At 41.1% G+C, this 24,400-nt stretch overlaps 1 protein-coding gene across 1 annotated transcript; it reads left to right on the top strand.

The window, feature by feature from the left end:
* Positions 1-559: 559 nt before the first annotated feature.
* On the top strand, positions 560-23,258 carry slc27a6 (solute carrier family 27 member 6; the record flags this gene model as incomplete). The annotated part of the gene is made up of 10 exons (XM_080847644.1): positions 560-1,061; positions 1,993-2,202; positions 4,792-4,950; positions 7,145-7,269; positions 10,154-10,348; positions 16,357-16,447; positions 17,434-17,632; positions 17,818-17,915; positions 18,331-18,461; positions 23,082-23,258. Exons 1-10 carry the CDS (start codon positions 575-577, stop codon positions 23,256-23,258), a joined length of 1,872 nt encoding a protein of 623 aa, XP_080703770.1. The 5' UTR covers positions 560-574.
* Positions 23,259-24,400: the final 1,142 nt, after the last annotated feature.

The following is a 24,400-nucleotide window of genomic DNA, read 5'->3' as shown; positions in this document are numbered from 1 at the left end:
AGATTTATACAAGACAGTCGTTTGAAAGGCGCACATTCCCGAGGCTTCAGGTACTGGATTTCAAGGATAGAGATGACTTTGTCCTACCTAGAGAACATAATTCGATTACCTCCTTGCCGCCAAAAATATGTTTCGCAACGCTGAGTCTGCTCACATTATCATGACTGTGTCCTGAGAGACTCCGTGAAGTAGCCCTAAGCTATATGACAGTTCACCTGTTTTTCAAATAGTTATGGCTTTATTGTCTCCAAATCACGCACATAGGGGTGTGGTCTGTTTACTACTGAGCTGCTGACAAGATTCTGTCACCGATAACGAAGGCATGGTTTCGAGGACACTCCTACTTTGGAGGTTGGTTGTACAACAAGAGTCACATGACTCATTACGAGTTTCATAAATACGAATGGCAATCCTTTAGACCTGTATTCTCCACACCACATTTGACGGAGCGAAGTGTAACAGCAGAAGATGTTTAAATCGCTTTAAGTTAGATGTTACGGTTTAGTCTTCGGCGCAGTCGGCATAACATTGCTGTGCAAAATTATTAAGGGTCGTTTTGAGTCAAACATCAGTGATGCTCTCTTCGATGTCATGGGTGTCAGCACTGTTGGCGGGTATCTTTTCGGTGCACGTTGCACAGAAACTGCATTTTCCTTACTTTTGGAAAGACCTCTTCTTCTTGCTGAAAATAATCAGATATGGCATTCAGTTGGAAATATACAAATGGACTAAAAGAGTGGTGACAGTCATTGACAGATTTGTTCAACAGGCTATAGAAATTCCCAACAAGCCCTTCCTTATTTATGAGGGAGTTACTTACACTTATGAAGACATTGATAAACGAAGCAACAAGGTGGCACAGGTGTTTGCAGAACGGGGAACCGTGAAGAAAGGAGATACTGTTGCTCTGCTGATGAGCAACGAGCCGGATTTCATATCTGTCTGGTTCGGACTGAGCAAACTGGGATGTTCTGTGGCTTTTCTTAACATAAACATTAAATCAAGATCCATGTTGCATTGTTTCAACTGCTGCGGAGCCAAAGTTCTGGTTGTCGGTGCAGGTAAACATGTAGGGATTCGAAATTTTAGCGCAACTAAAATACCTCTTAACCGTAACTATTCTCATACTTAAGAGTAAACACGAATCTGTTTTTAGACTCGTTCTCTCTAGGGATACACTACTCTAAACCACTGATGATCGCTCGACCCATTGTTGCCTATAGCCTGATAGCCTCCAGGGAATGCACGTATTGTATGTAGAATGTTCTTATAGTAATGTTTTAACATTGGATCAAGGTAGTGACACATTCCAGTTTTGGAGACTGTGGAGAAGGCACAAGAAACGCACGTGGAGCTAATTATCCAGTTTGTTTATCATGGGTTGCTCCTGCGGCTACCAACCAAAGCGTCAGCGCGAGAACATACTCGAACAAAACTGCCCTTGCGCTAAAATACGACAGGCAGTGTGTGAATCAGCATATAGACTAAATTATATCGAGTCGCCTATTGTATGTAATGTCTTAACATGATAGCCTACTGTAGGGAACTCCATGACATAACGTTATTTTCAGACAGTTCTCAGAGAAGTACAAGCCCACTTCACCCAGAAGGAGATGCGTTTTCCTCTAGGAATTATCTCAGTTCCTTCTTCACATGGTGAACAAATCATGTTGCCATGGTTGCAATCGGACCTATTTTCATGTAAATGTCAAAGACGGAAGCTAGTGGAAGCAGGTTTATTACCCACAACTCCTCCAGTGGTGTATGCCTTGATATACACTAGGATTCTTCTGAAGCAACAAGTGTTAGATAAATGACAGGGTTTATGCATGCACTATATAATTGAAGGCAAATAAGTGTGCTTTGTCTGTAAAGATGGGGCAAGGGACTTGCATCATGGAGCTATGTATGTATGTTTTTATTGCAGGCACCAAATTCTGTACCTAAAACACATACTTTTTCTCCTTCTCATTCTCTTAATCTTTATTTCAGACTTATTGGACACCCTGGAGGACATTCTTCCCAGCCTCCAAGAAGACAACATCTTAGTCTGGGCTATGAAGAAGGAGACATCTTATCCAGGAGTGAACACACTCATCGACAAGATGGAGGAAGCCTCGGACAAACCCGTCCCAGCTGAGCTTCGGGCTATCTCTTCCCTCAAATCACCGAATCTTTACATCTTCACCTCAGGAACCACTGGTGCGTTTGTTGCTCTTTCTCAACTTCTGTACTTCTTCTTTGATAACTCGTTAGGCAAGCATATCTGTGTGAGCCCTCTTTGACACTTGTCCTGGGCAAATTAATTGAAGGGTATGGTTGTATGTAGCTTTATTTCTGTAAAAGTTCTGTAAAATATGTAACCGGGTCCCAAGTGATGAGGCAGACAGTTCTAACCAGAACCCCCTTGACATCAGAGTAGGGATGCACGATAATATCGGCAAGACATCGGTATCGGCAGATATCGGCTTCAAAACGTAATTATCGGTATCTGCAGATATGAAAAATTTCTGCCGATATACCTGGCCGATAAGGTGACGTGTAAATTATGCGCACGCGGAGCAAATGTTTATGAGCGTCGGCTGTGTGGCAGTAGCCTACTTCACAGTATCAGAGGATGATGACAAAATGCCTATTTGTCAGAAAACTTTTCAGGACTAAAAGGAGGAGATGCAGCTTGGCCATAACGTAGGTTGCTTGAATAGATGCAGACCACCCGCGTGCCACGCTTTACAACATTACCTGTCGTGCTAATAGACGTTAATAAGTTACGGAGTTAGCTAGACAACACTAGGTTGTTAGATTGCATGCTACGTGACACCAGAGAAGTTGATGATACCTCATTTCACGGGATGTGAAACATTATGTCACAAGCCCACACTATCTGTACATGGCTCACTTTTGCATTTATGGAATTTATACAGCTAACTTGGCAATAACGTTACATAGATTAGTCTAGAAATCCTAGAAGGGACGTTATTAAACAGTAAGTCAGTTAACCAACGTTAGCTTGCCAAGTAAGCCAAGCTGCATTTCCAGAGTGTAGTTGTTCAAGTTCAAGGAGGTACTGTTCAAGTATGAAAACTGTGAAGTGAAAATATAAATAAATCTGCCATATTTGAAACCATTTCAGTTTCATGAGTGAACGTCTATTTCTAAAATGATACAAATCAAGTCTGTAATGTCCTGTATTTACAGCAATACCCTAGCATAATAACATATTAATTCTAGTACAGGAGAGACTTTTCAATAATTAAAAAGCTGAGGTGTATATATCGGTATCGGCATCGGCAATCGGCCAAAATGAGCTTGTAAATATCGGCATATCGGATATCAGCTAAAATTCAATATCGTGCATCCCTACATCAGAGTGATCTAATTTCTTAACTGCACACATTTATTTAGTACATGTAGACAGTCACTTATCACATATTATGTTGTATAGTGAGTAACTAAATACGAGCATTGAACATATTTCAGATATATTTTGAATTAATTTCCTCAAACTCAAAGGCATCAAACTAGTGTTTTCTTAGTGTGAGAAATCTTATTTGTGTTGTATTTTTTTTTTGTATTTTAACCTTTGACCCTTTAATACACATAAGAGAAATCATGCCTCTCATCAGTGAGGTAGTTAGAGGGAAATTGAATGCAACACAAAGTTGTACTACGTGTACTGTAGCAAGTGAAGCAAGAGAATAAGCATTTTCCCCTACACATTTTATGCCAGTTGTACTAAATGAAAGCCCTAGTCAACCACATTAATCAATGCAAGTTGCACAATGTGTTTAATGAACAAGGCTTCTAGGAGCTGCTGAGATTTGGACCAAAGAATCAAAGCTGTGTTGTAATTCATATAATTGCTACGCTGAGCCTGCAAAGCAAACAATAGTGAAAAATGCTGGCGACTGAAATCCAGTATTGTAGGGGCACATGTGTGGTTAGTCGTGTGGGCGTGTGAGTGTGTAAGTGACAGAAAGAGAGAGAGAAAGTTATATGCATGTAAACATGTAAAATGCTGCTTAGAAAATGTTTTCTGATAATACTGTTAGGAGAGGTGACGGCATAAAAGAATAAGAGTACGGCTATCCTTTCTTTGTAATAAAAGTTCACAGTTCATTCCACTTCCGTTCACCCCAGTTGAATGATGCCGCATCATCAATTTTATGGCAGACCATTAAGCCTTATGCCATGCTTTAGGCCTTATGTCATGATGTTACCATGCTGATTTCACCGTCATGCTGATATCACCCATTGTGATTCAAGAGAGCAAGGGCAGTTGGCACCAGAGGGCTTGCATTTGAAAGGTCCTCCCACCAGTGGCCTTAAGAGATGTTCTGTTATTGATTCCTCACAAAAATGTAACAACTTTATTTAGTTGATGATGGTGTTTAGTTGTATTTTTCCTTTTTTAATTCACATAGTAGCAAATTAATGATTGTATAATTTTCCGTAAACGATCACAATCATTCAACACTAATGCAGGAATGGATTAAAGCCTTGATTTACTAAACAACTGTCCAGTGCCCATGCAAACTTGTTAATTGTAGTACTACTACTAGTAGTAGTGTAATAGTGCTAACGTACTACTTAACATAGAGAGGCATGTCGGTTGAAAGATAAAATCCTCAGGAGATCAGCTTGTAGCCTACGCTAAAACCCTTTGGATCAGCCTGGAGCCTACGCTCATTATAGAGATGTCACACGCAGCTGCTCTAACTTGTGTCTAACTTGTGCTCGCTTCATTATGTTTCTTCCTGTCCAAAACGGTGCTTGTTTGCCTTGTCTCAGGGCTCCCCAAAGCGGCCGTGATCACACACCTGCAGTCACTGAAAGCAGCGGCGGGTTTCTGGGCGTACGGCGGAACCGCAGACGATGTGATCTACACAACCCTGCCCCTGTACCACAGCGCTGCTTCCCTGGTCGGCATCGGAGGGACGATAGAATTGGGTACGCAGATAACTTACCCCTTGCTTCTATAGAGGCTGTACTAACTACAACTTCAGAATCAGACCAATATCTAATGTACACAAGCACGAGCGCGGTAAGTGTTACTACAACATACACAAACGAAATTCCAGAGATCAGAGTCTTTGTATTTTAAGATTAGATTCATAGCTAGAGGTTAGCTTTTCAAAAGGGAGTTCCCCTTGTGTGTAAAGGCACACAGACCATCCACCCACTGAACTGGAATTTAGAGAAATGTAGTTAGGTAAAGGAATGTTACAGGCTACAGCTGTGAATGGGTTAAGTTTAGATTGGATTCCATCTGGGGAAAAAAGTAATTGAGGACTGAGCCGATACCCAATTGAATTATCTAAATTATATTTTTTCTCAAGGGGAATGCTAAAGCTTGCTAGATTCAGTGTGATTGTGAGCATTGAATGCTTTGCTACAACTTACAGTATTCTGAGAATAAACAGAATGAAATGATGACCCCCTATTCCCACTGTCATTATATATTCAGATATGCTGAATTATGCACTGGTCCGAATTCCTCAAAAACAATTTCCTCATTGAAAGAAATATTTCCATCTCCTTTAGACATTTTCAACTGGAGAGCTTTGTGTCGCATAATTTAAGACGATGGTGATCCATTTCCTAGTGAAATAATAGCTTAATGGGTGTCTCACTGATAATTGTTCACACCAGACTGGGAGCAAAAGTATTTAGGCAAGCAAGCAAGGTTTCTGCCAAGGGGATATCCTGTGAAAGAGATGGAAGTAATCGTATCTAAGCTGTGTTGCTAACAAAAATGTTCTGTCTGTTTTTAAGACATGAAAGTACCTCATGATTACCTTTATTTTAAAACTTTAGTTTTAATTTAATAATGCAGTGTAACATATGTGAGTGATTGTTATGCCCACTTGTCTGAATTTTGCTTTTTATTTTTGATATAGAATATGTCCTTAACCTTTAAGGGCTCTACTGTTCATGAAAAATAGTATGAAAAGTAAGTTTTCTTCTGAATCATGCCATAGGTAAATTCGTTTTTTCCTCCTTGTCTGATGATTAACCACATATCACAATGTAGGAATTATGTAGTGTACATCTAGAAAAGCGGCCTTAGAGTGAACTCAAACTAGACCAATTGAAGACCGACTCAATGTCAGATGGCCTTGTACAATCAACACTGTCTGCTAAATATATTTGTACAGTACATGGACTATGACTCCTGTCAGATAATACCCTAACGTAACCCCCTTGCAGTCTAAATCAGACTCTCTCACTACTGGTGTGAAGGGAAAGAAGACAGAATGAGCTGAATACTGAATAAGGAATTGATACAGAGAGAGTGACGTGAAGTTCTAATCCTCTCTGTCCTAGTTTAGGCAAGTGTGTGTGTTCAGTTTGTGGAGCTTCCAGTGTTCAAACTGTGTCGTTTTGTTTGCGACTCTGCTCAGTAAGCGGACAGTGTGTTTGACCCAGGCGCTGGTCGAAGAAGAAGTATTCCTTTCATAGAAATGATTGCATTTCATTGGCTGAAGGGATGCTGATGTAGTATTTACGTTCAGATGAATGTGAAGATTGACAGTAGTGAAGTGAAATGTTTTTAGTTTTTTTTATGTTTCAAGAACAGACCCACAGGTTGCAGCAGGCTGTAGCCTTTTGCCAGGGTTAAACAAGAACTAGTATAAATGTTAGACCTGTGATAACAGCATGTATACTATGTTGAACTAGTATAAAGGTTAGACTTGTGATAACAGCATGTATACTATGTTGAACTAGTATAAAGGTTAGACTTGTGATAACAGCATGTATACTATGTTGGATCTTCATCTGAGAATAACACAAAATAAGTCAGTTGGAAAGAGAGGAACTTTATCTTCTCCAACAGTCAATATGATCTGAAGAGTTCCTGTGGGTCTCTCTTAACCCTCACACATGTTTACCTTAAAAGTGAACACCTATGATCAACCTCTTGGCATGATATGTGTAATGCCAAACATCTCTTCAATATTTATTATAAGAGCTAGTTTGGGTATTGCAACAGATGTAATTTTGTTGTGGTCTGTAGATCTACATTATGGGCATATACATATGTTTCAATTACTGAGGCAAGTCTGCTACTGTGAACTATTATAAAGTTCTGGGATTTAATGCAGGTTAAATGTTTCTGAGATGTATTTATGTCATTCAACAGGTGCCACGTGTGTATTGAAGAAGAAGTTCTCTGCCTCACAGTTCTGGAGCGACTGCAGGAAATACAATGTGACCATCTTCCAGTACATCGGAGAGCTCTGCAGATATCTCTGTAACCAGCCCAAGGTAATTACCACATTCCATCACTAACTTGTATATCTGTACCTTTCCCAATTCAACATACACAAACATTCATGATGTACACAAACATGCGCGCACACACACACACACACATACATATACAGTATATAAGCATAACATTACATTGTAAAATAATGAAAAATAAATTGGGTTTGGTTTGGGAGGTTGAGCAAGAGGTGATTTTAATGATACTAAGTTTCCAGAGAGCTCTAAAGACATGATGAATCACTCTCACTGTGTGTGTTCAGCAACTGCCAGATCGTCATCTGAAGCTGTATAATTCTTTAATAGCCGTAATTCACACAAATCCAATCTATCGAGCCTCCCAAGTAGACCCAGTAGATAAGCATGAAGTCCTGACCGACTTACAGTACAAAGCAGCTTTGTGGCTTTGTCATTGTTCCTCTGCTCTATCGTTTCGAAAAGAACGAGTTCCACCCGAGAGCACTCAAAGAACTTTCTGATAATTACGTAAGTTCTGCATGGCCTTGGCTTGGGTCAGGATCTTCTCTGGGAAGAAGTGGAGTTTGGAAATATTGTGGTTGATTGTGTTGCATTTTCATGGTTTAGGGACAGAGAGGGGGGCAGGGTGGGTGGGTGGATGGGTGTGTGTGTGTGTGTGTGTGTGTGTGTGGGGGGGGGGACTTGTCCTGGCCAGGCTTCCCAGGCGATACCGCTTTTCTCTGGGCATCGGGGGACCAAGCTCAATCCATGCAAGTGTAGCAGCCTCAAAGCTCTCTTTGTCCCTCTCTGTCTCGTCCAACACACACACACACACACACACTCTCTCACAGAGCCATCCTCCCCCCACCGCCCACCCGTGCACTTTGGTGGCAGGCTGGCACTGACTCCTTAAGGATGCCATGATTACATCACAGACATGCACGTACCCAGTTTGTTGCCATGCCATCAGACACATTCAGTTGTTTTGGGGGGCACTGACCAAACAAACACACACGCTGGGTCACTCATGCTGCCTGACACACACACACACACACACACACACACACACACACACACACACACATACATACCGAATACAGCTTGCATTATACAGACACATTCAGTGATAGTTCAGTGTCCAAAACTGCATACCCTCACAGAATAACTAATACCGCAGATTATACACACAAATATTTCATCCCGCACAAGGTTACTTAAAACAAAATACATGCAGAACACAAACCCAGCTAACTGTCAAACTGCCATTCTCAGCCCCACACAAATAGGGCCCACACAGTCAAGTACAGTTGCAAAAACAAAAAACACTCAGCTTTACAGACACTCAGACTTGCCCCACGCACAATATCATACTTGACGAATGTCCTAAATGGCTTTAAGTGTTAGTATGCCAGGTCAGAGACATGTTTTAGCTCAGTGTGTAACTGTTATGAGGCGTGGTTCCTCCATGCGTCCTTGATGAACGGCGGAGTACACATGCCAAGCAGTAAAGAAGGCTGACGCTCCCCAGTAGATTTCTCGGAATGTGCAGGACTGACTAGTTTCCTTTGTCAGCTCACACACACACACACACACACACACACACACACACACACACACACAGCCACATTAGTGGCTTAACTAACACTGCTCTGCGCGGGAAGTAGGAAGGAAGTGAATGAGTGAAACCGGTATAATGGTATGCCTGCCTGCATGTTTACTGGGCTGTGGTGGTCACACCTTTAACACATAGGGCTTTGATTTTCATGCCTGTGTCAAAGCAGAGGTGAAATGAAGAGAGGGTCACTATCTTTTGTCTGGCATTATATCAATTGTGTCTTGTCTTATATCTATTATACATTTATTGTCTGGCATTAGCAAAACACTTGGAAAATTATCTTCATGTTTTTTGTGGTTATCAGGGTTTTTTTTTTATTAGGTTAGTTGATTGTGGTGAGCCTTTATGTTATTTTGAGATTTTTATATATCAATTAATACTCATTTTTGATTCGTCACAAGGTGATGCGTCATTTTTACATGCACCCACCTTTGAATGTAAAAAGTGATCTGTTACGTCCCGGCTTGTGAGCCGCAACATAAATTGGAGACAGACCACAGAGCTTTACAAAAATAGCATTTATTATCTAACACAAAACACAGAGTAAAATATTGAGTGCCAAGCACCAGCACCAAACACATGGTGATCACCAGCCTCCGAAGCATGGTGTGAATGCAAGGCCTCCTTCTGAGGGCAAACTGCATGTCTTATAGCCACACCTCCCCAGGTGTGGACAATCAGGTTAATTATGCCCATTCACCACCTAAAAGCTATTGCACTGCCACTGCAAAGCCAGTAGGGGTGTAGAGGGGTGTAACATGATCTTTTACACTCATCTGCAATAATTAAATTCTGTAACGGATATCCCCAAAGAATACATTTACAAACAATGCATTGTCAATATGCCAAAATGAGAACTTTATGTATTTACTCTTGTGTATATTTGTGTATGTTTGCATGGTAAAAGTGTACCTTCTGTGTGTGTGTGTGTGTAAGCAAGAGCTGTTAAGAGGAACTAGTAGTCATTCTTTTCTGCCTTGCTGATGCTGATAATGTTGCAACAAGCATAGTAAGATGACCTCACACGTGAGAGCCCCCTACCTGGTTATCCCTGCTGACAAAGTGTTTTGGCTAACTTCTTAAAAACCTGGTGTGATGTGTTTTAATTTAGCTTCTCCCTCGTCTGCTGCAGTCTGGGAGTGAGCCCGGGCTCCCTCTCTCTCTGAGAGTGGGCCTGTGCCTCTCTCTGGCCTGCCAGGATGCGAGTGAGCCCGACAAACTTATATGCAACTCTGGAGTCCTGAGGTAACTTGAGCGAATTTTCACCCTAACGGTGTGTGTGTGTGTTTGTGTGTGTGTGTGTCTTTGCAGGGAGAGAATGACAAGCAGCACAAAGTGCACATGGGTGTTGGGAATGGCCTGCGACAGGATGTGTGGCGTGAGTTCCACCAGCGTTTCGGCAAGGTCCGCATGTGTGAGCTCTACGGCTCCACAGAGGGCAACCTCTGCTTCATGAACCACATTGGCAAGATTGGCGTCGTCGGACGCTCCAACTTCATCTACAAGGTCAGTGCCCTGAGTTCTGTGTCCGATTAGTAGTACAGGGACCATGGGGTAAGGTGTTGTTGGTGTAGGGGTAGGTTGAATGAAGAACTTACAAGGCACCACCATCTCCTGCACTTCAAGACGCCTCAATCTGGGCCCTGGAAAACGTTATCCTACTCCCTAGAGCTGTAGCCAATTCACAGTGTACTTTATAAATGTACAAAAGACAAGCACACATTTTTACCCATAAGTATTTGCCGGATGTTTGGAAGGGTGCAGTTAATCTGCTTGCACTCTCAGGAAACTAATTTCAATCAACCTCACTGTGCACCACTAAGGTTGCCAAGGGACGCAGTCCTGATTTTGACAGAATTCAGGAAAGACTGAAGGGGGTTGATAATATGTGAATTATTATCTTTCTTGTTTAGTCCTGGTAGTTAACATCATTATTATACGGCTCCTCAGAATGCCGCAAAGTGTTCCATTGATTTGAATCAGCCATACCAGCGCTCGGAAGTCCAATATTTCTTTTTATTACACGGCTCTTCTTAATGCTGTAGAATGCTCCATTCACTTGAATGGGGCTTCCCAACGTTCTGCGGTCAACTATTTTCCGATAACTGACCGTTGCTATGGACTTAATGACCGCTGTCAAGGAAAGTGGCCTTTTTGCCTCTAATTCACGTCTTTCGTAGCACTCCGCAAGTAGTACGATAACTTATCAATGGAGTTTCAGCGGACGGTTGAGCAGCTGTGTTCTAAAGAATGTTCAACTGTCTTTGAAGTTCAACATCTTTGGCGAACTATTTCTCTCCTTTTAAACACTACGTATAGTAACAAATGCATTGTAAAAAGACACACGGTGTTAAGTAATTTGTTTGTTTTAGTTGTAACCGTATAATAAGCGGGATAATGTATAGAACGCCGGTCATTGTCGGGAAAATAAGCCCCTTCAGGGTGAAGCAACACCCCTCCGCTTTCGCGTCGGGGTGCTGTTCGCCCTGTCGGGGCTTATTTTCCCGACAATGACCTGCGTTCTATACATTATCCCTTACATAATGACCGCTGCAAAAAATGAATGGCCGCTGCCATTGGCAACAGGTTTTGTTTTTCTAATTCACATATTTCATAGAATTCCGCAACTACTACTACTACTTCTCCGTTCACCTTTCTAAATACTTTTCATTGTAACTTTAAGTCAGCTAGTGACATGTTGCTATGCAACACCTGCAACTTTAAGCTATATTTGTTAAATCAACAAAATAAAAACAATAAAAATATATTTTAGAAGAATGTCTTTTATCGTTTTGGCAAGTAACTGTATAATACGAGAGTTAATGTATAGTCCGCGGGTCAGTTCAAAACATAAATCCTTTCAGGACGAAACTAGTTCAATACTGACCGGCGCACTATACATTATCCCTCAAAATGTCCAGCATATTTGTCAATTTCTACCCGAGGGAGTATAGTTAGATACTGCATGCATATTTACGCACAGCTAGCACACAGGGTTTCCTTATTGTGCCACTTTGGCTGTTTACTTTGTAGTATTAAGTCCCCCCACAAACAGCAAGTATTTGCCAAGAGAAAGAATTACTTCACTGTAGGCCTCTGGCCTTGTATTACCTCATTGCAGCTCCCAAAGATATTCTTTCACAGACAAGACTGATACAGTCTTTCACAGACTAGACAGATACAGTTGTTCACAAAACAAATGAATGGAATCTGTTATTGTTAGCCTTTATTTACAAACAGACGTAAGCTTTTTTGTGCTATTAAAATAGCATTTTTTATTTTCAGTTAAAATGTGGGAATTTGAGAATTCAGTCACATTCAGTCCTACTGATACATCATTAGAGTTTGGAATTTTTTGGTTTACAGTTCTTTCAAAATGTGAAGGTTGTAGTTGGTCCAGGCTTTTCTGCAAGCAGATACAAATGAGAGACTCAAACGACTGTCCCACCAAAAATAACAAACAAGTCCCTAAAAGCTCGAGTCACCGGCAGGCCACCTTATCAGTACTGTGTGTAAGAGAAGACCTCTCCGAGTCACCAGGAGGGAATAGGTGACCTATAGAGCTGAGACAGATGGCTCAGAGTAAGTGGCCTGGGTCATTTTCAGATAATCACTGGCTTTCGTATAATTGTACAGGTCATTTGAGAGAGCCTCAGTTCAGTTCTGTAAGAGTTGAATCAGCTTTGTAATGCCCCCAGTCATCTGAATACTGGTGAAATGTAAAACACATTTGACATTGATATAAACAGACCTAAGTGGCCAGTAAAATCATCAGGACTGAACAGCTAATCTTCCATATGCTGTTATATAATCCTTGCATTATGCCTCTACTATCAATACACTTGCATCAGTTATCTGTATTGCCGTATCTCTTTGCTCATTTCATTTGTGCCTGAATCAGCTAAATATAGCTGTAGATGTAGAAGCCTACTTTTTTTTTTTAAACAGATCCATTCACAATTTTACCCTCCTGCTATGGCTGTATGTACAGCAGTAGATTGTTCTGGGCTCGCCCCTCCATAGTGGTCAAAGCCAGGTCACATAATACATGATCAGGCTCTCTCTCTCTCTGTGCTGACAGTCGTAAGAGGCTGCTGTAAGAGCATTGCAGGGATTATCTTTTGTAAGACACTACCTTAAGTTATTTATAGATCCATCAGACCATCAGTGACACCTGACCTAGTGGTCGCATTACCAAACATTTTCAATGACATCATGCATGTGCCAGTGCTGTTATGTACAGTTTCACTGATAATGTTATTATATATTAAAGCCAAACTCCATATATCTAGCCGTGATAGGTTTAGCAAGGAGGATTATTATCAGAACATAGAATATGACTTCATGTGAAATGTATTCAACTGTCGTGTAACACAATTGTACAATCATGTCATGGTTTTTGGTGGGAAGTTAAGTGGATTTTGCCTAAGTGTCTTGACTCATTTAGACACTGTTAACAAACCAAGACTTAGCGTGATTTAATCACTGAAGCATCTCTGTCTGGTAACGAGGCCAGGTTCAGTGGGTTGGTTGCCATGTAGGTTGCCATGACTTGCTCATAACGTGTTTTGTAACTATTGGATTTAGTAGTTTGTCTAGACACGGGACGGGGCGGTATGACGGTATATACCGTGCAACGGTACAAATCTGGTCACCCTACGTATAATAAACCGTGATGTATACTGTTACCATCATATAAATTTACAAATACCGTGATTGAAGATTGTGGCCATATCACGCTGTTTTTAAACTTCACCTTAAAAATACAAGTTTTGACACTAATCTTCAATCATATCTATATGTCATGTTACTACATTGCAGTTGCTCTGTGCAGTTTAGTTACTGCCAACCGTTCAAATTAGCTGTCCCCCTTAGTGTTATATATGACCAGTGATCATCACTTTTCTGTTATGTATGACCATTGATCCGTAAATCATGTGCACACTCTCATTACGAGTGTAGAGATTCAGTGTCTATCATTGTTATTACTCTAAGCGGTATTGAATTAAATGTTGATTTCAGTTTTGAAGGAGAGTTCTTTTTGTATAAAAGTACTTATTTAACAGGCTTTCATTTAGATGTTGTTGTAATTGCCAATGCTGCCACCAGGGGCTTGTCTCACATAAGCTTCCCATCACTGGTGAGTCAGTTAGTAGGGAAGTAAGAGTGTAGGCTATAGAAAATGCCAGAAGAAACTGATCCTGTAGATCAGGGACATCATTCCACAAATCTCTAATGAGAAGAAGTCAACTCAATTTTCTGAGCTGAAGGGTTTTAGTGGTAGACTTCTTACTTTTGCACTTTGACACAAGGGTGTGAATGCCAGCACTCGTGCTGAAATGAGAGTCACTTTGATGAGATAACCGTGCTTTTCAGTTACAATGTAAGCTTGGCCTTAATGCGTCTTTCTAAAGGAGGTTGCGGTGTGTTTGTGTGTGTGTGTGTGTGTGTGTGTGAATGCACGCTTATATTTTGTTCGTGTGTGTGTGAGTGTGTTCTTGTGCGTGTGCTCTATGTAAGGGGAGTAACAGTTCACATCACAGTTATTTACAAGTATGATACAACGGGGGGGGGGGGGGGGGGGAAACCAAATGTGTCAGTTTCGGCTTCTTTTCATTTATTGTGAGCTGATAGTCGTGCAAGTTACAGTGTATTCTGTCCAGTCAGCTTGACTCTCGACTTTATCGCCCTCCCATGTCAAACCTGCCTCTCCCAAGGGTCTAACCCCAAAAGCACCTGCCCATCCCCCCTACCCCCCCCCCCCCCCCCTCCCCCACACACACACACACACACACACTTTCGCTCCCTCCCACGCCAAACCTGCAGAGACCAAGAAACTCCCCAAAGAGACTCACAGACAACTCAGAGAGTCGGCCTGCAGAAGAGCTAAATGTCAGTACTGTACAGCATCTACAGTATATTTAAAAGCTCTCGGTTCAAGTCAGGGCACTGTGTTCTCACTAACTCAGCTATACCAGTACCTATCTGAAAGAGATCCAGTTAGCATTTATTTCAGAGAAAGATGTTAATATTTTGAATTTAAACTATTTTACATATCAACACCATGAAACACCATTACTGGTAAGCACCATGGGCACAAAACTCAACTGTTAAACTTCCTAAAACGAGACTGTAGGAAGACAGAAAGAAAATATAGATCCACTGTGGAATCCATAAAGAGATGATTTGCACATATAATGCTGAATTATGCAAAGCCTTTCTTCTCCAACATCCATCATAAGCAATATAAACTATATTGTCTCACATGCTGCTTAGATACTTGGCCTAACAACTGTTATCTGTTATCCTATCTGTTTTTCAAATCTGGAAAGCAGACATGCTTAAAATTGTAAACATATCACTGCTGTCTGGCACATTTACTAAGTCCCTAAAAACAGCTGTTTATAAAGGCCCTACTCAAGAAGAAGAATCTAGACGCCTTCATACTAAACAATTACTTTTATTCTAAAGCTAGAATTAAGACCCAACTTTTCTCGATTGCCTTTTGTTAACTGATCGAATGCACTCAACTTCCTTTTTAATCTTTTATTTTTCAATGTTGTTTTAACTGCTATAATGCACAACATCTTTTTAAATGGCTTATTTTTCTATGTTCTTTTTCCTGCTCATTTAAAAAGCAGTTTGAATTAACCATTAGATGTGCTGTATAAATAAACTTGCCTTGCCCACTTGTAAACAGGGTAGACCCCGAGCAGTGAAATAGCATTCATGGCTGAAGGCCTGTATTTTGCTCTCAAACAGAGTTTAATCTGATTTATGATTCCTGGAACTGGATATGAACATGTGCTCCTTGTAGTCTCACAGAGTCCTACATGTGGGCCTATGTGCCTATGAAGCATTCATGTCTACTCTCAAAGCGAGTATGACCGTACCATGGCTATGAGCCTCGGGAGACATAAACAAAAAGCAACACATACCAATCATACCACAGACATTCTTCTGCACTCCACTGCCATGTTTGCCAAGAGTGTGTTTCTGGAGGCGGAGGCATCTGATCGTAGTGCAATTTCAGTAATGTAAGTGCGGTCAGTGATACCTTGACGTCTAGTGTTTATTTCTATCTTGACATGATCTTAAGTGAATCCTCTTACTACGTACAAAGGTGATATATTCCCCCTGTAAGTGAAATAGAAAAGCACATTTTTTTTTAAAGGTTGTTTTTGTTGCTGTTGGTGGGATGTCTTGTCTTGGTCGTAGGTTGGCTTTGTTCATGTGATCTCCCCTCTAGTAACAGGAATGAGAAGCCTTATGAAAGTCGTAGGTTTGCTTTGTTCATATGAACTCTCCTCGTGTAACAGGAATGAGAAGCCTTATTAAGGGCTTGAACCCATAAGACTCACCCAGGGTTGACTCAGGTGTTAATGAGGGGAAAGTTGCAACCCACAGCCCATTGCATTGGTGCTAGCACACCTCCGTGAGGGTTGAGGGGTTCACCTCTGAATGGCCGACCTCTGTAAGACTGACACGGGTGTACATGCTGTCCTCCCCTGCAGCTCCTGTTCAAGTATGTCCTGGTGAAGTACGACATGGTGAGAGATGAAATTGTGAGGAACCAGCATGGGTTCTGTGAAGCAGTCAAGAAAGGTGAGGATGAAACTTTCATTTTTATCCAAGCAATACCTAACTGGGAAAAACTGAATTTAATGTATTACTTCTTAATTGTTGAAATGAATGGTTATTCTACCACTAAGAACTGATATTACATTTACATTTAGTCATTTAGCAGACGCTTTTGTTCAAAGCGGCGTACAAGGCGTACAAGGGCGACATTAAATTTCTCTAAAAGTTTCACTTTGTGGGATTGAATGTCTGTCAGCTCTTTTCTCTTGCTGGCCGTCACCTTTAGTGAGGATTTCATGAACAATGAGTCTTATTTTATTTAACTCTACATCATTGAGTGAAACACATTCTAAACCTGATTGTTCAAAACCTTGATTGTGATTGGCTAAAAGCCGTTGTAAAATCCAGCATTACCTTACAATTTGACCTGATTACATTCCATATTACTGCGCAGCGAATGGTAAGGCATTCATATAGCGCATCTCATACCCAGTGTTCCATCTGGCTGTTGCGTTGCTTCAAGGGTTGCGTGGCAACGATTTATTTAGGAACTATAATTTTTAGTGGCGAAAGAATGACGGTTTATCATTAAACTATTGTTTCTTAAATTGAATTGTCGCTTCGCGTCGTGCCTAACAACTCCCCTTACCTGTTCTAAAATCAGCGCAAAGCACGGCCTCTTGGGGCTTATTGCTTAAATATGCTCCCTACTATGTACAATTAGGTTTAGCTAAATAACTAAGAAGCAGTTCTCCATAGCAAGTAGCTATCTCTATTTAAATCTGAATTCATCAGATGGAAGGTTATTTGTGTATTTGATAGACTCCCAGTCCAAAATCATCAGGATGAAAAGTCCTTTGGCTCTATAACATCAGGTGTTCATAGGGCAAAGCACAGAGAGTGAGTTTTGCGGGAATCACTGTGTGTTCCTTAGGTCAGTACTCTGTGTGTTGCGGAAGAAATCGTGCATGGATCCCGTGGACTCATACGACACTATTGCGCTTATTTAGGTGAAACGGGACTGCTGCTGTCCAAGATAAACTCCCAAAGTCCGTTCTTTGGCTACGCTGGCAGTAAACAGCTGACGGAGAAGAAGATCCTGAGAGATGTGTTTGCCAAAGGGGACTCCTACTTTAACACGGGGGACCTCATGGCCGAAAATGATGAGGACTTCATCTCCTTCAAGGACAGAGTTGGAGACACCTTCAGGTAAGGGGAGCAAATGTTCCTCCAGTATGTTTCTATGGTAAAGTTGGATCTCAGTTTTTACAGATTTTGTTTGTATGGATGTGATTCAACTGGGCTTCATGAGTAGTCTTATTACACCACAGAGGTATGTTTGCTTAGCAAGTTGTGGTTTGTTTGGATGTTTAGTAAGTTGATGTTCTTTTCAGGTGGAAGGGTGAAAATGTGGCCACTACAGAAGTGACTGAGATCCTCGGCCTTGTGGACTTCATTCAGGAGGTCAATGTGTATGGGGTGGAGGTTCAAGGTAATGTGCGATCCTAATGGCATCAGCATCAAATATTTGCCAAAAGTCAATGTCCTCCAAGAGCTTGTTCTGTACTGGGCTCGAAAGTCTATGGATCATCCAAATTATGTTTATTTTTCAGGTCTGTTGGGGGTATTCCAAGTCATGGCGTAGTGACAAGCTTGGGTAAGTGGTAAACCTCCCAAAAGAAAAGCCCTATGGGTTTGTTTTGCCAGGAGAATGAAGCCATAGGTTTATTCTATTAGGAGGTTTACCACTTACTCTGAGCTAGCTTACCGAGGTTTGTCACTAAATCATGCACTTGGAATACCCCTCAGTTCTCACCATGATGCATGATACTAAGGCAAAGGTGCTACTTTCTTTTCGAATGTGGATGCAACAGAAAATTAAAAGAATCTTTGACGTTTGTCAACAGGAAATGAGGGAAGAGCAGGGATGGCCGCCATCATTGTAAGACCTGACTTCACGTTCAATGGAAAGAAGCTGTTCGACCATGCAGTCATGGACTTGCCTTCTTATGCACGCCCTCTCTTCATAAGATTACAGGTACGTGGGGTCCACTGGTGTAGCCAGATAGTTAAAGCAATGTATGTTTCTGAGGTCAGTATACACAATGAAAACACTTAACAAAGAGTGGTACGAGGACGAAAACCATAATGTTACTGACATGACTTACTTGACAGTCAGGCCACATTAGATAAAAGTGAAACATGAGGCTCAAGAACATTGTGGCGAGTCTTTTGTTGCGTGTAGGAGGGAGGACTAAGAATCAGTGCATTATTCCAAGGACAGTCCTGCGTTTCAGCTTTGTGTTTGGCGTCCCACTTTGTTTCCAACGAGTGTAGCCTATGTGGGTCATGTTGTCACGTGTTCTTCTTTGGCCAGCATGGCATGGTGAAGCAGTTAACCTTTAGTGACCCAGGTCTCCTCAGCATGTGTATGGTATAAGCCAGTGGCCTAAACTGGATGTCCCAGGCCTTTGTGAAGGCCTGTTTCATCCCCACTTACATGTAACATACATTTACTTCAGTACTATTAATAACTTGTCCCCACATTTTTTTTATGTATTAAGTCTACTAAATACTTTAATGCACTGATTTTTCACAAGGGCAGTCATTGTATTTAATGTATTTAAATTTATTTTAATGTATTTAACGAGTGATAATGCACAAGGCAGATGATTTAAAGCACTCAAATTGTTTTGAAGAATTGTTATCAGAACTTTGAAGAGTACCAATCTGCTTTTCTGCTTCTGTAAGGATCGTTTGATAAATGCTAGTTATCCTTTGCATGAATGTGTCCGTCTTGAACTTGAAGACACAATATCAAATCAGCTGAAACTCGGTGTGTTTCTGGTATTTGGTGATTGATGGCATATTAGCACATATAGACCTCAAGCCATTTGTGTGATCTGCTCCTAAACTATACCAACCTTAACCGCCAGTTCACCCTGTTCCTGATGATGCCCATCCCCACGGATCATGGCATCTTATGCCTGCAGGAGAATGAGATAATTGACAGACCGTCCCCACCGGGGTGTGGGTTGGGTCTGATCCATAGAGGTGAATGAATAAAGCGCTACCTAGGGCCATAGGTGAGACTGGGTATCTATCCCAACAGAGTTTGCGTGTCTCTTATTAAGAAGAAATGCAAGCAATTAGTGTTTCTATGCCAAAGGGAATGGAAAAATATTTGGGTGTCTGAACATTTGACTAAAATGAGTTTCCTATACGCCTCAATTGCCGTATTTAAGTGTCTGAACTTTTGACAGAATTTAGCGGTTTCGTTTTGACCCGTCAGCTACCCTCAGCTGGCATGTGTGAGTGTCTGTTGACAGGCCGTGACGCACCTGGTAACCTTAATTAACGATGGAACAGACACACTTCAAAGGAAGACGGCTGCATGTCTGTGGTCGTCTGACACACGCAGGTGTGTCATGTCACCGCTTGTTTTCGTTTCTGATCAAAAGTCAGCCTCCCCTAATTGTGACCTTAACATCACCTCTTCCAGTGAGTTCATAAGCTCAACTTCACCTTATTGTGACCTTAACATAACCTCTTCCTGTGAAGAGGTCATCAAGTCAATGTCTTTGTCTGTGACACTCCTACTGGTATCAACACTGGCTAACACACGCCATTCTCAGCATTGAACAGCTGCGCCTCGGAAGTCTCTTAATTCATCCAAGATTTATTTAATATTGTATTATTTAATATATAGTTAATATTTATGTATTTATTAACACTATGCCTGGTAGACCTGTAATAGTGTAGCTGTGCTGATGGAGTTGAAGGCTTGTCTATTAGCACGGTAGGTTTCTTTCAGCTGTACATCAGCAGAACACATCCATACCTCAATTAGTCCGAGCTCCCATCAGTGGGAACACATCAGATCTCCCTCATCTTGACTCTGTGTCACAAACCTCAAGAAAAAGCAGTGTGAGGTTTATTTCATGTCAACGCTATCTTAAACTTACTGTGCTGATGGTAGTTGCTGCTGAATCTGTGAAGCTGTGCTGTGGTCAGCTTCAAAGCCAGCATTAAGAGGAGGTAGTAGATTCAGTGAGAAGAATCTGGGTCTACCAGGGAGTTCGGGGAGTTCAGGGTTGGACCATGCTATTCTAGGTTCACTGTACTGATTTCACCTTCTCTTATCTGGCTCAAGGAAGTTCAGTTTAAGTCTAAAGAAATCACATCAACCTTGTCTGTTTGCTGATAAGTGTTGCCAATCTCCGTAATCATCATTAATGGACTTAAGGGGCCAGATTTTTCATGTTTTCCTTTTTTATTTTATTTGTATTTGTATTTATGTATTTGTTTGCCAAACTTCAAAAGGTACCATTTACATAATCACTACTGCTTGTCTGCTTTGAGTTGTGCAGTACGAAGTAAAAACAAGTTGTTGGGAAACAGTTGTTGCCACTCCCAGATCTAGATTCTGCTGGGAGGTGGGTCATGTATTTTATACTACACTGCCCTCTGTTGGTCGTACTGTGTTGGGGCACAGATTAGTTTTTACAGAGATTAGTTTGTGTGTTTTATTTCAACTATAGCATTTAAAACAGCAAGTGTATGATCAAGTTTATGGTTTTGTATCCAAAAATATTGAGTGATAACATAATACTAAAGACTTCATGTCTCTTGACATAGTTTGATGAAGTCCTAAGTGTATTTTTACACAGAATGCTTTAGTAGAAGCAGTTATGGAATTTCTTGGCTTAAGTTGAGATAAACATTTTATTCCTGCAAGGCCAGTTATACCAGCACAACGAGTCACAACAAACTCACACTTCCAACGAATCTTCCAACAAGTTTTTTTTGATAGGTGTGGAATGATTGTAATTGTTGGAGTTTGTCAGGAGTTTGTTAAAGTCTGATAAAGATGAATGATCTGTAGGGCCTGTGTACCAATCTGATCAAAACAAGGCCCGTGCACCAGTCTGACCAATGGAGGTATATAGAGCTGGAGAGAGTGAGGAACTACCACTCCCATTCATTTCAGTGGCTATTGGCCAATGCCATTCTAGTTACTTGAGCCCAGGAAGTACAAAATGAACCATCACTGACATCTTTAAAAATGTCGTCCCGTGGGTGCTCTCTTTCGGCACCATTTACACGAAAAACAAATAAAGTACCACATAACTGAGGACCACATGCAATAAAAAAATATGTGTCGTGTATGTGGATTGGTGGGTGTGGCTGCCCACGACCAGTCACAAAGCCATGTGGGAATGCTTTCAGCAATGCAAGGGTAAATCCGTTGTTTGCTGGTAGTGTAACATTCTATAGGATAAAACAATAAGGCATTTTGCACGTTTAATATGTAACATTTGTTGCATGTTATCCTTTAGAAAGCAAGCTCATCAAATCAAGGCAACTCAAAGAAAACTGCTACATGCTACGTGAATTGCAGTTCATGTCATTAACAGTGGAACACGATGGCATTTGAACCATTATAAGACTCCTCCAAAAACAATAAATACTTCTATTTATACCCCAAAGTAAACATTGGCTGTTGCATAGGTCTTATACATGCAGAAATTAGAAAAAGTTTTCATGCATTCAAATTCAAGACATCTCTCTATTGTACAGAACACCACAACAATATTATTAATGTTCTTGAACCTCCACATAGATATGCTAATTTGTATTTCTTCATTCACAGTCTTAATCATGTCACCTATAACATGACCATTTAATGATGTTTCTTTTTTCCCATATAGCCTATATAAGGCTAATAGAATAGTATGGGCCAAAAGGTGTTGACCCAACTCTTAGCAGCCGCACACCTTTATCGCTATCCTGAAATAACAAAATGAACTGGCTTGTCAACATGCACGCATGAGGGGACATGTGCCCTACACCAAGCTCGTGTATGAGCTGTCATATCTGTAGCAGAGAATGGAAAGACCTATAATGTCTGTTCAAATTTTGTACGAACCCACTTGAAAACATCAAACATTTGCAACAAAAAGAGAGCAATATGATGAAGGATTTCTGAAGGAAATTTGTTTTGTAATTACTTTATTTAGTCAGACAAAACTCACACTTTTCATTGGTGTTTATGGAGGCCCCGACTTTTGCCCATGAAATTGGCTCCAGTGGTTTAAGCCTGAAATAGGCCTACCTGATGCTAACATGCTAAAGCCAACCCTCCAAATCCTAACCCCCTGGTCTGACCATGCGGCCAGTGAGGCAAAACTACCGCAGGGCCCGTGCAGCAATCTTATTTAGTTATTTTGCAATTCATTTCTACAAAAACTATTGTGGCATTTACTTGTACTTTATGCTTTGAGTTATGCAGTCTAAAGTAAAACCAAGTTATTGGCAAACATAAGGCACCCACAGAACTAGATTCTACTGGGATGTAGGCTTTGGTTTTTATTCAGCACTGCCCTCTGCTGGTTGTAGTGTGTAGTAGCTGTTGCACATATTGTTTTGCATTGTTGTGTCACTATGGTGTTTATAGCACCAATAGCACTAAAAGCTTTTTACAATATAATATATGTTTAATTGTTTGCACCCGAAGCTTATGATAATAAGTGAACACAGGACTGACAAGTGACAACATCAAGGTTCTTAATTTAGACATGCAAAGTACAAGGCATGTCCTAATGTCCTGATCATATTATGCCTTAATATCTTGCTTGAATGTGTTTGTGTCTTGTAGGAGTCTATGGAAATGACTAGCACTTTGAAGCAACAGAAATATCAACTGGTGGCAAGTGGATTCAACCCTTCCACTATAACAGACCCGATCTACTTCTTGGATTACTCACAGAAAAGCTACGTCCCACTGACCACCTCAGTCTACGAATCAATTGTGGAGGGCCAGTGTAAGCTATAGCTGCACCGGCTCACACTACAAACAAACAATCAATAAAACTGATAAACATAAACAGCTGCAATCCTTGACGATAAGATGGCCACTGGCTGTGTCGCAAAAGAGAAACCTTATATGGGTTGTCAGGTCATTTTGTCACGTTGTATATTGCATGGAGGTCGAAAGCAGCCTTTTGATTCAAATCAACTTGTGAATAATTAATGGATCCATTGCTTTGTGTTTGCGCCTCACTCTGGACCGAAATCACTTAATTATGAATAAGCGACGCTAATAGGGTCACAGTGACTCGCTGACCTCCGCCAAATGGCAAGAGATAAGACGAGCGAGTCGTGAAGCCGTGACCCAACGGTCATGGGGGTTCCAACATTACATGACTGTCAGGTGTCTGGTTCCTCCCTCTCGTGGTTCCTTTTTCCCAACGTGACTCAGGTAAGACGACCACCTGGCTGTTGTCCCCTGGCCGGTCCCTCAGAGTATATGTCCCTGCTGCCTTCTCACATCCGCTCCTCTCATCACTGGCTGTCGTAGGGGGCGGTTTTAAAATCTGACCATAACAAGAAAAGTACAAAAAAAAACAACAAAAGCCATACAAGGACACTTGTAAATGTGCTTTGTAACAATGTAACTGTGGGGTCAAACTTGATGCGTTTGTGATTCTGCTGTACTACATGTTGAGAGAAAATATTCTAATATGCTTGAACGTCCATGCCAAGATAAACTGTTAACAGGCTTTGCGTAGAACTTTGCAGAAGACTGCAGTTGTTAATCAAGCCAAGAACCAAGTAGAAACACTATGCTGTTATAGTCTATAGAAGAGTTACAAAACTACAAGCAGTGCACAATGCTGGACATTTATCCTGACAGTCTTAACTTCACAATCCACTATAATGTTACTTTAGGGAAGCCCACTGAAGGCTTTTTTGGAGGTACATGGCAGTGCACAAACGGTACAAACAACCTCAGTTCAGATAAAGCAAGATATTTATGTTCATGACCTGGAGATTGTCTGTTCTGTGAAGATCAGATATGTTGCAATACTACGTGAGACAGTGCCTTTAGATGCCATGATTTATTTTCCTTCCCCTATCTTTCATAACTATTTATAAAACTTGATCTTGCACAATGACTGTAAAACTGAGAAAGAA

This window comes from Sprattus sprattus, assembly GCF_963457725.1.
Source record: "Sprattus sprattus genome assembly, chromosome: 11".
Lineage (NCBI taxonomy): Eukaryota > Metazoa > Chordata > Actinopteri > Clupeiformes > Clupeidae > Sprattus > Sprattus sprattus.
This window is presented reverse-complemented; position numbering and strand designations above follow the sequence as displayed.